This window comes from Coregonus lavaretus (assembly GCF_964263955.1).
Source record: "Coregonus lavaretus genome assembly, contig: HAP1_SCAFFOLD_2777, whole genome shotgun sequence".
Classification (NCBI taxonomy): Eukaryota; Metazoa; Chordata; class Actinopteri; order Salmoniformes; family Salmonidae; genus Coregonus; species Coregonus lavaretus.
The window spans coordinates 17,501-30,000 of record NW_028157872.1 but is presented as its reverse complement, the minus strand read 5'-3'; the positions used below and the strand labels follow the sequence as shown (position 1 = coordinate 30,000).

The following is a 12,500-nucleotide window of genomic DNA, read 5'->3' as shown; positions in this document are numbered from 1 at the left end:
GCTAAAGGAAAGGCTGTGTCTCTCTTGTTGTATCTAAACTAAAAGCTGTGTCTCTGTGTGTTGTAGCTAAACTAAAGACTGTGTCTCTGTGTGTTGTAGCTAAACTAAAGACTGTGTCTCTTTTTATTGTATTGTAGCTAAACTAAAGGCTGTATCTCTTTGTGTGTTGTAGCTAAACTAAAGGCTTTGTTTTTGTGTGTTGTAGCTAAACTAAAAGCAGTCTGTCTGTTTTTTGTAGCTAAACTAAAGGCTGTGTCTCTGTGTGTTGTAGCTAAACTAAAGGCTGTGTCTCTGTGTGTTGTAGCTTAACTAAAGACTGTGTCTCTGTGTGTGTTGTAGCTAAACTAAAGACTGTGTCTCTGTGTGTTGTAGCTAAACTAAAGGCTGTGTATCTGTGTGTTGTAGCTAAACTAAAGGTTGTGTCTCTGTGTGTTGTAGCTAAACTAAAGGCTGTGTCTCTGTGTGTTGTAGCTAAACTAAAGGTTGTGTCTCTGTGTGTTGTAGCTAAACTAAAGGCTGTGTCTCTCTGTATTGTAGCTAAACTAAAGGCTTTGTTTTTGTGTGTTGTAGCTAAACTAAAAGCAGTCTGTCTGTTTTTTGTAGCTAAACTAAAGGCTGTGTCTCTGTGTGTTGTAGCTAAACTAAAGGCTGTGTCTCTGTGTGTTGTAGCTAAACTAAAGGTTGTGTCTCTGTGTTGTAGCTAAACTAAAGACTGGGTCTCTGTGTGTTGTAGCTAAACTAAAGGATGTGTCTCTGTGTGTGTTGTAGCTAAACTAAAGGATGTGTCTCTGTGTGTTGTAGCTAAACTAAAGGCTGTGTCTCTGTGTGTTGTAGCTAAACTAAAGGATGTGTCTCTGTGTGTTGTAGCTAAACTAAAGGCTGTGTCTCTCTGTGTTGTAGCTAAACTAAAGGCTGTGTCTCTGTGTGTTGTAGCTTAACTAAAGGCTGTGTCTCTGTGTTGTAGCTAAACTAAAGACTGTGTCTCTGTGTGTGTTGTAGCTAAACTAAAGACTGTGTCTCTGTGTGTGTTGTAGCTAAACTAAAGGCTGTGTCTCTGTGTGTTGTAGCTAAACTAAAGGATGTGTCTCTGTGTGTTGTAGCTAAACTAAAGGCTGTGTCTCTCTGTGTGTTGTAGCTAAACTAAAGTATGTGTCTCTCTGTGTTGTAGCTAAAGTAAAGACTGTGTCTCTGTGTGTTGTAGCTAAACTAAAGTATGTGTCTCTGTGTGTTGTAGCTAAACTAAAGTATGTCCCTGTGTGTTGTAGCTAAACTACAGGCTGTCTCTGTTTGTGTTGTAGGTCAACTAAAGGCTGTCTCTCTGTGTGTTGTAGCTAAACTAAAGGCTGTGTCTCTGTGTGTTGTAGCTAAAGGAAAGGCTGTGTCTCTCTTGTTGTATCTAAACTAAAGGCTGTGTCTCTGTGTGTGTTGTAGGTCAACTAAAGGCTGTCTCTCTGTGTGTTGTATCTAAACTAAATACTGTGTCTCTCTGTGTTGTAGCTAAACTATAGACTGTGTCTCTTTGTGTGTGTTGTAACTAAACTAAAGGCTGTGTCTCTGTGTGTTGTAGCTAAACTAAAGGCTGTGTCTCTGTGTGTTGTAGCTAAACTAAAGACTGTGTCTCTGTGTGTGTTGTAGCTAAACTAAATGCTGTGTCCTCTGTGTGTTGTAGCTAAACTAAAGGCTGTGTCTCTGTCTGTGTTGTAGCTAAACTAAAGGCTGTGTCTCTGTGTGTTGTAGGTTAACTAAAGGCTGTGTCTCTGTGTTGTAGCTAAACTAAAGACTGTGTCTCTGTGTGTGTTGTAGCTAAACTAAAGGCTGTGTCTCTGTGTGTTGTAGCTAAACTAAAGGATGTGTCTCTGTGTGTTGTAGCTAAACTAAAGGCTGTGTCTCTCTGTGTGTTGTAGCTAAACTAAAGTATGTGTCTCTCTGTGTTGTAGCTAAAGTAAAGACTGTGTCTCTGTGTGTGTTGTAGGTCAACTAAAGGCTGTCTCTCTGTGTGTTGTAGCTAAACTAAAGGCTGTGTCTCTGTGTGTTGTAGCTAAAGGAAAGGCTGTGTCTCTCTTGTTGTATCTAAACTAAAGGCTGTGTCTCTGTGTGTTGTAGCTAAACTAAAGACTGTGTCTCTGTGTGTTGTAGTTAAACTAAAGGCTGTGTCTCTTTTTATTGTATTGTAGCTAAACTAAAGGCTGTGTTTTTGTGTGTTGTAGCTAAACTAAAAGCAGTCTGTCTGTTTTTTGTAGCTAAACTAAAGGCTGTGTCTCTGTGTGTTGTAGCTAAACTAAAGGCTGTGTCTCTGTGTGTTGTAGCTAAACTAAAGGTTGTGTCTCTGTGTGTTGTAGCTAAACTAAAGGCTGTGTCTCTGTGTGTTGTAGCTAAACTAAAGGTTGTGTCTCTGTGTGTTGTAGCTAAACTAAAGGCTGTGTCTCTGTGTGTTGTAGCTAAACTAAAGGCTTTGTTTTTGTGTGTTGTAGCTAAACTAAAAGCAGTCTGTCTGTTTTTTGTAGCTAAACTAAAGGCTGTGTCTCTGTGTGTTGTAGCTAAACTAAAGGCTGTGTCTCTGTGTGTTGTAGCTAAACTAAAGGTTGTGTCTCTGTGTGTTGTAGCTAAACTAAAGGCTGTGTCTCTGTGTGTTGTAGCTAAACTAAAGGATGTGTATCTGTGTGTTGTAGCTAAACTAAAGGCTGTGTCTCTCTGTGTTGTAGCTAAACTATAGACTGTGTCGCTTTGTGTGGGTTGTAGCTAAACTAAAGGCTGTGTCTCTGTGTGTTGTAGCTAAACTAAAGACTGTGTCTCTGTGTGTGTTGTAGCTAAACTAAAGGCTGTGTCTCTGTGTGTGTTGTAACTAAACTAAAGGCTGTGTCTCTGTGTGTTGTAGCTAAACTAAAGGCTGTGTCTCTGTGTGTTGTAGCTAAACTAAAGGCTGTGTCTCTGTGTGTTGTAGCTAAACTAAAGGCTGTGTCTCTGTGTGTGTGTTGTAGCTAAACTAAAGGCTGTGTCTCTGTGTGTTGTAGCTTAACTAAATGCTGTGTCTCTGTGTTGTAGCTAAACTAAAGACTGTGTCTCTGTGTGTGTTGTAGCTAAACTAAAGGCTGTGTCTCTGTGTGTTGTAGCTAAACTAAAGGTTGTGTCTCTGTGTGTTGTAGCTAAACTAAAGGCTGTGTCTCTGTGTGTTGTAGTTAAACTAAAGGCTGTGTCTCTTTTTAATGTATTGTAGCTAAACTAAAGGCTGTGTTTTTGTGTGTTGTAGCTAAACTAAAAGCAGTCTGTCTGTTTTTTGTAGCTAAACTAAAGACTGTGTCTCTGTGTGTTGTAGCTAAACTAAAGGCTGTGTCTCTGTGTGTTGTAGCTAAACTAAAGGCTGTGTCTCTCTGTATTGTAGCTAAACTAAAGGCTTTGTTTTTGTGTGTTGTAGCTAAACTAAAAGCAGTCTGTCTGTTTTTTGTAGCTAAACTAAAGGCTGTGTCTCTGTGTGTTGTAGCTAAACTAAAGGCTGTGTCTCTGTGTGTTGTAGCTAAACTAAAGGCTGTGTCTCTGTGTGTTGTAGCTAAACTAAAGTCTGTGTCTCTGTGTGTTGTATCTAAATTAAAGACTGTGTTTCTGTGTGTTGTAGATAAACTAAAGGCTGTGTCTCTGTGTGTTGTAGCTAAACTAAAGGCTGTGTCTCTGTGTGTTGTAGCTAAACTAAAGGATGTGTATCTGTGTGTTGTAGCTAAACTAAAGGCTGTGTCTCTCTGTGTTGTAGCTAAACTATAGACTGTGTCTCTTTGTGTGGGTTGTAGCTAAACTAAAGGCTGTGTCTCTGTGTGTTGTAGCTAAACTAAAGACTGTGTCTCTGTGTGTGTTGTAGCTAAACTAAAGGCTGTGTCTCTGTGTGTGTTGTAACTAAACTAAAGGCTGTGTCTCTGTGTGTTGTAGCTAAACTAAAGACTGTGTCTCTGTGTGGGTTGTAGCTAAACTAAAGGCTGTGTCTCTGTGTGTTGTAGCTAAACTAAAGACTGTGTCTCTGTGTGTTGTAGCTAAACTAAAGCCTGTGTCTCTGTGTGTGTTGTAGCTAAACTAAAGGCTGTGTCTCTGTGTGTTGTAGCTAAACTAAAGGCTGTGTCTCTGTGTGTTTTAGCTGAACTAAAGTATGTGTCTCTCTTTGTGTTGTAGCTGAACTAAAGTCTGTGTTTCTTTGTGTTGTAGCTAAACTAAAGGATGTGTCTCTGTGTGTTGTAGCTAAACTAAAGGCTGTGTCTCTGTGTGTTGTAGCTAAACTAAAGACTGTGTCTCTGTGTGTTGTAGCTAAACTAAAGGCTGTGTCTCTCTCTGTGTGTTGTAGCTAAACTAAAGACTGGGTCTCTGTGTGTTGTAGCTAAACTAAAGGCTGTGTCTCTGTGTGTTGTAGTCAAACTAAAGATGTGTTGTTTCTCCGTGTTGTAGCTCCTGGCTACAGTGCTGTCTCAGTCTGCCAAAGCCAAAGAGCACCTGCTGGAGCAGTCCAAGTCTGTAGAGCTGTCTACAGGTAGGTCTGTGTCTTAGCAATCTACAGGTACACATCACTCCAGAGAGAGAGAGAGAGAGAGAGAGACAGAGAGAGAGAGAGAGAGAGAGAGAGAGAGAGGAGAGAGAGAGAGAGAGAGAGGGAGTGAGAGGGAGTGAGAGAGAGAGAGGAGAGAGAGAGTGAGAGAGAGAGAGGAAGAGAGAGAGATGGAGAGAGAGAGAGAGAGAGAGGGAGAGAGAGAGAGAGAGAGAGAGAGAGAGAGAGAGAGAGAGAGAGAGAGAGAGAGTGAGAGAGACAGGGAGTGAGAGAGAGAGAGAGAGAGAGAGAGAGAGAGAGAGAGACAGGGGAGAGAGAGATAGAGAGAGAGAGAGAGAGAGAGAGAGAGAGAGAGAGAGGAGAGAGAGAGAGAGAGAGAGAGAGAAAGAAAAGAGAGCATCATCTGTTCCTTTTAAAACTGCATCACGCACACAACACAGTGGGATCTGGATCTTGGCGGCTCTATCAGCCAGATGGCCAGTAGACGTGGGAGGGAAGTAGATGAGGCCTGTGATTGGCTGACGAGGCCAGTTACTTGAGGAGGAGGCGAAACCTGATTGGTTATTCACAGGGTGGATGAGGGGGGATTGGTTGTATAGGAAGAAATGGTGGAAACAGGATTGGTTGGGTCAAATAAGGAAAATATGAGTGGTTGAGCTCGGCCAACGACAGTGTGTGTTCCCCTCCCAGGCACCCGCCTCTGCCTCTAGACAGTCGAGCCAATCAGGATGCCCGCTCCATGAAGCTCCACCCTATGACGCCACGGCAACCTGGAAGGGGGAGGGGCAAGACGAGGGGAAGGTAAGACAGACAGAAAGACACACCCCCCCCGATTCAGAGTCATCACTCACACACATCCTGCCTCCCTGTTGCTGTTTCTCCTCTTCATCACAATCTCTCACACACCACTCTCCACCAACGACACACACCCAGAACCAGAACAGTGGACACACACACCCAGAAACCGCGGACACAAACACACACTCGCTAACACGAACACACACAAACACACACTCGCTAACACGGACACACACACACACACACTCGCTAACACGGACACACACCCAGTATGTCCAAACACTTACTCTCTCAGCTGGCCTCGTCCTTACTGCAAGCGTTTGGCTGCACCCATGAAACGGTGAGTGTGTGTGTGTGTGTGTGTGTGTGTGTGTGTGTGTGTGAGTGTGTGTGTGTGTGTGTGAGTGTGTGTGTGTGTCTGTGTGTGTGTGTGTGTGTGAGTGTGTGTGTGTGTGTGTGTGTGTGTGTGTGTGTGTGTGTGTGTGTGTGTCTGTGTGTGTGTGTGTGTGTGTCTGTGTGTGTGTGTGTGTGTGTGTGTGTGTGTGTGTGTGTGTGTGTGTGTGTGTGTGTGTGTGTGTGTGTGTGTGTGTGTGTGTGTGTGTGTGTGTGTGTGTGTGTGTGTGTGTGTGTGTGTGTGTGGTCCGGTCTGAGAGTGTGTGTTATCTGTCTCTGTCTATCTTCCTCCTCTTGTCTGTTCTGTCACTCCTCTGAGAGAGAGAGAGATTCTGTTCTGTTCTGTCTATCTTCCTCCTCTGTCCGTTCTGTCACTCCTCTGAGAGAGAGAGAGATTCTGTTCTGTTCTGTCTATCTTCCTCCTCTGTCCGTTCTGTCACTCCTCTGAGAGAGAGAGAGATTCTGTTCTGTTCTGTCCATCTTCCTCCTCTGTCCGTTCTGTCACTCCTCTGAGAGAGAGAGAGAGATTCTGTTCTGTTCTGTCTATCTTCCTCCTCTTGTCTGTTCTGTCACTCCTCTGAGAGAGAGAGAGATTCTGTTCTGTTCTGTCTATCTTCCTCCTCTTGTCCGTTCTGTCACTCCTCTGAGAGAGAGAGAGATTCTGTTCTGTTCTGTCTATCTTCCTCCTCTGTCTGTTCTGTCACTCCTCTGAGAGAGAGAGAGATTCTGTTCTGTTCTGTCCATCTTCCTCCTCTGTCTGTTCTGTCATTCCTCTGAGAGAGAGAGAGATTCTGTTCTGTTCTGTCTATCTTCCTCCTCTTGTCTGTTCTGTCACTCCTCTGAGAGAGAGAGAGATTCTGTTCTGTTCTGTCTATCTTCCTCCTCTGTCTGTTCTGTCACTCCTCTGAGAGAGAGAGAGATTCTGTTCTGTTCTGTCCATCTTCCTCCTCTTGTCCGTTCTGTCACTCCTCTGAGAGAGAGAGAGATTCTGTTCTGTTCTGTCACTCCTCTGAGAGAGAGAGAGATTCTGTTCTGTTCTGTCCATCTTCCTCCTCTGTCCGTTCTGTCACTCCTCTGAGAGAGAGAGAGATTCTGTTCTGTTCTGTCCATCTTCCTCCTCTGTCCGTTCTGTCACTCCTCTGAGAGAGAGAGAGATTCTGTTCTGTTCTGTCACTCCTCTGAGAGAGAGAGAGATTCTGTTCTGTTCTGTCACTCCTCTGAGAGAGAGAGAGATTCTGTTCTGTTCTGTCACTCCTCTGAGAGAGAGAGATTCTGTTCTGTTCTGTCTATCTTCCTCCTCTGTCCGTTCTGTCACTCCTCTGAGAGAGAGAGATTCTGTTCTGTTCTGTCTATCTTCCTCCTCCATCCCTGTTTTCATCCTTTCAGTCTCTCCTCCTCCATCCCTGTTTTCATCCTTTCATTCTCTCCTCCTCCATCCCTGTTCTCATCCTTTCAGTCTCTCCTCCTCCATCCCTGTTCTCATCCTTTCAGTCTCTCCTCCTCCATCCCTGTTTTCATCCTTTCAGTCTCTCCTCCATCCCTGTTTTCCTTGTTTGCCTCCAAGGGACGTTGTTTTGTCTCTAAACATTTCTGATATATGTTTCTAGCTCCAACAGTGCAGTATACCTAACAATACAAAACAATAAACACAAATCCCCAAAAATAAAGAAATGAATGAGCAATGTCAGAGTCAGGAATATAAATATATATATATATATATATACAGTGGGGAGAACAAGTATTTGATACACTGCCGATTTTGTAGGTTTTCCTATTTACAAAGCATGTAGAGGTCTGTAATTTTTATCATAGGTACACTTCAACTGTGAGAGATGGAATCCAGAAAATCACATTGTATGATTTTTAAGTAATTAATTTGCATTTTATTGCATGACATAAGTATTTGATCACCTACCAACCAGTAAGAATTCCGGCTCTCACAGACCTGTTAATTTTTCTTTAAGAAGCCCTCCTGTTCTCCACTCATTACCTGTATTAACTGCACCTGTTTGAACTCGTTACCTGTATAAAAGACACCTGTCCACACACTCAATCAAACAGACTCCAACCTCTCCACAATGGCCAAGACCAGAGAGCTGTGTAAGGACTTCAGGGATAAAATTGTAGACCTGCACAAGGCTGGGATGGGCTACAGGACAATAGGCAAGCAGCTTGGTGAGAAGGCAACAACTGTTGGCGCAATTATTAGAAAATTGAAAAAGTTCAAGATGACGGTCAATCACCCTCGGTCTGGGGCTCCATGCAAGATCTCACCTCGTGGGGCATCAATGATCATGAGGAAGGTGAGGGATCAGCCTAGAACTACACGGCAGGACCTGGTCAATGACCTGAAGATAGCTGGGACCACAGTCTCAAAGAAAACCATTAGTAACACACTACGCCGTCATGGATTAAAATCCTGCAGCACACGCAAGGTCCCCCTGCTCAAGCCAGCGCATGTCCGGGCCCGTCTGAAGTTTGCCAATGACCATCTGGATGATCCAGAGGAAGAATGGGAGAAGGTCATGTGGTCTGATGAGACAAAAATAGAGCTTTTTGGTCTAAACTCCACTCGCCGTGTTTGGAGGAAGAAGAAGGATGAGTACAACCCCAAGAAAACCATCCCAACCATGAAGCATGGAGGTGGAAACATAATTTTTTGGGGATGCTTTTCTGCAAAGGGGACAGGACGACTGCACCGTATTGAGGGGAGGATGGATGGGGCCATTTATCGCGAGATCTTGGCCAACAACCTCCTTCCCTCAGTAAGAGCATTGAAGATGGGTCGTGGCTGGGTCTTCCCGCATGACAACGACCCAAAACACACAGCCAGGGCAACTAAGGAGTGGCTCCGTAAGAAGCATCTCAAGGTCCTGGAGTGGCCTAGCCAGTCTCCAGACCTTAACCCAATAGAAAATCTTTGGAGGGAGCTGAAAGTCCGTATTGCCCAGCGACAGCCCCGAAACCTGAAGGATCTGGAGAAGGTCTGTATGGAGGAGTGGGCCAAAATCCCTGCTGCAGTGTGTGCAAACCTGGTCAAGACCTACAGGAAACGTATGATCTCTGTAATTGCAAAAAAGGTTTCTGTACCAAATATTAAGTTCTGCTTTTCTGATGTATCAAATACTTACAGTGGGGGAAAAAAGTATTTAGTCAGCCACCAATTGTGCAAGTTCTCCCACTTAAAAAGATGAGAGAGGCCTGTAATTTTCATCATAGGTACACGTCAACTATGACAGACAAAATGAGGAAAAAAAATCCAGAAAATCACATTGTAGGATTTTTTATGAATTTATTTGCAAATTATGGTGGAAAATAAGTATTTGGTCAATAACAAAAGTTTCTCAATACTTTTTTATATACCCTTTGTTGGCAATGACACAGGTCAAACGTTTTCTGTAAGTCTTCACAAGGTTTTCACACACTGTTGCTGGTATTTTGGCCCATTCCTCCATGCAGATCTCCTCTAGAGTAGTGATGTTTTGGGACTGTCGCTGGGCAACACGGACTTTCAACTCCCTCCAAAGATTTTCTATGGGGTTGAGATCTGGAGACTGGCTAGGCCACTCCAGGACCTTGAAATGCTTCTTACGAAGCCACTCCTTCGTTGCCCGGGCGGTGTGTTTGGGATCATTGTCATGCTGAAAGACCCAGCCACATTTCATCTTCAATGCCCTTGCTGATGGAAGGAGGTTTTCACTCAAAATCTCACGATACATGGCCCCATTCATTCATTCCTTTACACGGATCAGTCGTCCTGGTCCCTTTGCAGAAAAACAGCCCCAAAGCATGATGTTTCCACCCCCATGCTTCACAGTAGGTATGGTGTTATTTGGATACAACTCAGCATTCTTTGTCCTCCAAACACGACGAGTTGAGTTTTTACCAAAAAGTTCTATTTTGGTTTCATCTGACCATATGACATTCTCCCAATCCTCTTTTGGATCATCCAAATGCACTCTAGCAAACTTCAGACGGGCCTGGACATGTACTGGCTTAAGCAGGGGGACACGTCTGGCACTGCAGGATTTGAGTCCCTGGCGGCGTAGTGTGTTACTGATGGTAGGCTTTGTTACTTTGGTCCCAGCACTCTGCAGGTCATTCACTAGGTCCCCCCGTGTGGTTCTGGGATTTTTGCTCACCGTTCTTGTGATCATTTTGACCCCACGGGGTGAGATCTTGCGTCGAGCCCCAGATCGAGGGAGATTATCAGTGGTCTTGTATGTCTTCCATTTCCTAATAATTGCTCCCACAGTTGATTTCTTCAAACCAAGCTGCTTACCTATTGCAGATTCAGTCTTCCCAGCCTGGTGCAGGTCTACAAATTTGTTTCTGGTGTCCTTTGACAGCTCTTTGGTCTTGGCCACAGTGGAGTTTGGAGTGTGACTGTTTGAGGTTGTGGACAGGTGTCTTTTATACTGATAACAAGTTCAAACAGGTGCCATTAATACAGGTAACGAGTGGAGGACAGAGGAGCCTCTGAAAGAAGAAGTTACAGGTCTGTGAGAGCCAGAAATCTTGCTTGTTTGTAGGTGACCAAATACTTATTTTCCACCATAATTTGCAAATAAATTCATAAAAAATCCTACAATGTGATTTTCCTCAATTTGTCTGTTATAGTTGACGTGTACCTATGATGAAAATTACAGGCCTCTCTCATCTTTTTAAGTGGGAGAACTTGCACAATTGGTGGCTGACTAAATACTTTTTTCCCCCACTGTATGTCATGCAATAAAATGCAAATGAATTACTTAAAAATCATACAATGTGATTTTCTGGATTTTTGTTTTAGATTCCGTCTCTCACAGTTGAAGTGTAACTATGATAAAAATTGCAGACCTCTACATGCTTTGAATGTAGGAAAACCTGCAAAATCGGTGTATCAAATACTTGTTCTCCTCACTGTATACAGTACCAGTCAAAAGATTGGACACACCTACTCATTCAAGGGGTTTTCTTTATTTTTACTATTTTCTACATTGTAGAATAATAGTGAAGACATCAAAACTATGAAATAACACATATGGAATCATGTAGTAACCAAAAAAGTGTTAAAGAAATCAAAATATATTTTATATTTGAGATTCTTCAAAGTAGCCACCCTTTGCCTTGATGACAGCTTTGCACACTATTGGCATTCTCTCAACCAGCTTCATGAGGTAGTCACCTGGAATGCATTTCAATTAACAGGTGTGCCTTGTTAAAAGTTAATTTTTGGAATTTATTTCCTTCTTAATGCGTTTGAGCCAATCAGTTGTGTTGTGACAAGGTAGGGGTGGTAAACAAAAGATAGCCCTATTTGGTAAAAGACCACGTCCATATTATGGCAAGAACAGCTCAAATAAGCAAAGAGAAACAACAGTCCATCATTAATTTAAGACATGAAGGTCAGTCAATACGGAACATTTCAAGAACTTTGAACGTTTCTTCAAGTGTAGTCAAAAAAAACCATCAAGCGCTATGATGAAACTGGCTCTCATGAGGACCGCCACAGGAATGGAAGACCCAGAGTTACCTCTGCTGCAGAGGATAAGTTCATTAGAGTTACCAGCCACAAAAATTGCAGCCCAAATAATTGCTTCACAGAGTTCAAGTAATAATAATAATATGCCATTTAGCAGACGCTTTTATCCAAAGCGACTTACAGTCATGCGTGCATAATTTTTTTTGTGTATGGGTGGTGCCGGGGATCGAACCCACTACCCTGGCGTTACAAGCGCTATGCTCTACCAATTGAGCTACAGAGGACCACAGACACATCTCAACATCAACTGTTCAGAGGAGACTGCGTGAATCAGGCCTTAATGGTCAAATTGCTGCAAAGAAACCACTACTAAAGGACACCAATATGAAGAAGAGACTTGCTTGGGCCAAGAAACACGAGCAATGGACATTAGACCGGTGGAGGAAATGTGTCCTTTGGTCTGGAGTCCAAATTTGAGATTTTTGGTTCCAACCGCCGTGTCTTTTGTGAGACGTGGTGTGGGTGAACGGATGATCTCCGCATGTGTATTTCCCACCATAAAGCGTGGAGGAGGAGGTGTTATGGTGTGGGGGTACTTTGCTGGTGACACTGTTTGTGATTTATTAGAATTCAAGGCACACTTAACCAGCATGGCTACCACAGCATTCTGCAGCGATACGCCATCCCATCTGGTTTGGACTTAGTGGGACTATAATTTGTTTTTCAACAGGACAATGACCCAACACACCTCCAGGCTGTGTAAGGGCTATTTTACCAAGAAGGAGAGAGATGGAGTGCTGCATCAGATGACCTGGCATCCACAATCCCCCGACCTCAACCCAATTGAGATGGTTTGGGATGAGTCGGACCGCAGAGTGAAGGAAAAGCAGCCAACAAGTGCTCAGCATATGTGGGAACTCTTTAAAGACTGTTGGAAAAGCATTCCAGGTGAACCTGGTTGAGAGAATTCCAAGAGTGTGCAAAGCTGTCATCAAGGCAAAGGGTGGCTATTTGAAGAATCTCAAATATAAAATATATTTTGATTTGTTTAACACTTTTTGGGTTACTACATGATTCCATATGTATTATTTCATAGTATTGATGTCTTCACTATTATCCTACAATGTAGAAATTAGTAAAAATAAAGAAAAACCCTGGAATGAGTAGGTGTGTTCAAACTTTTGACTGGTACTGTATATATATATATACACTACCGTTCAAACGTTTGGGGTCACTTCGAAATGTCCTTGTTTTCGAAAGAAAAGCGATTTTTCTGTCCATTAAAAGAACATAAAATTCATCAGAAATACAGTGTAGAAATTGTTA

The 12,500-nt window shown here is 43.1% G+C and overlaps 1 protein-coding gene across 1 annotated transcript in view; it reads left to right on the top strand.

The window, feature by feature from the left end:
• LOC311124789 (caskin-1-like) overlaps positions 1 to 12,500 on the top strand; it is a gene marked incomplete at both ends in the record, with an annotated part of 72,073 nt that overhangs the window by 42,077 nt on the left and 17,496 nt on the right. Inside the window, 2 exons of the mRNA XM_084198887.1 lie at positions 4,423 to 4,488; positions 5,195 to 5,320. Of these exons, the coding sequence (XP_084055013.1) occupies positions 4,423 to 4,488; positions 5,195 to 5,320 (192 nt within the window). The remainder of the gene's footprint in view (positions 1 to 4,422; positions 4,489 to 5,194; positions 5,321 to 12,500) is intronic.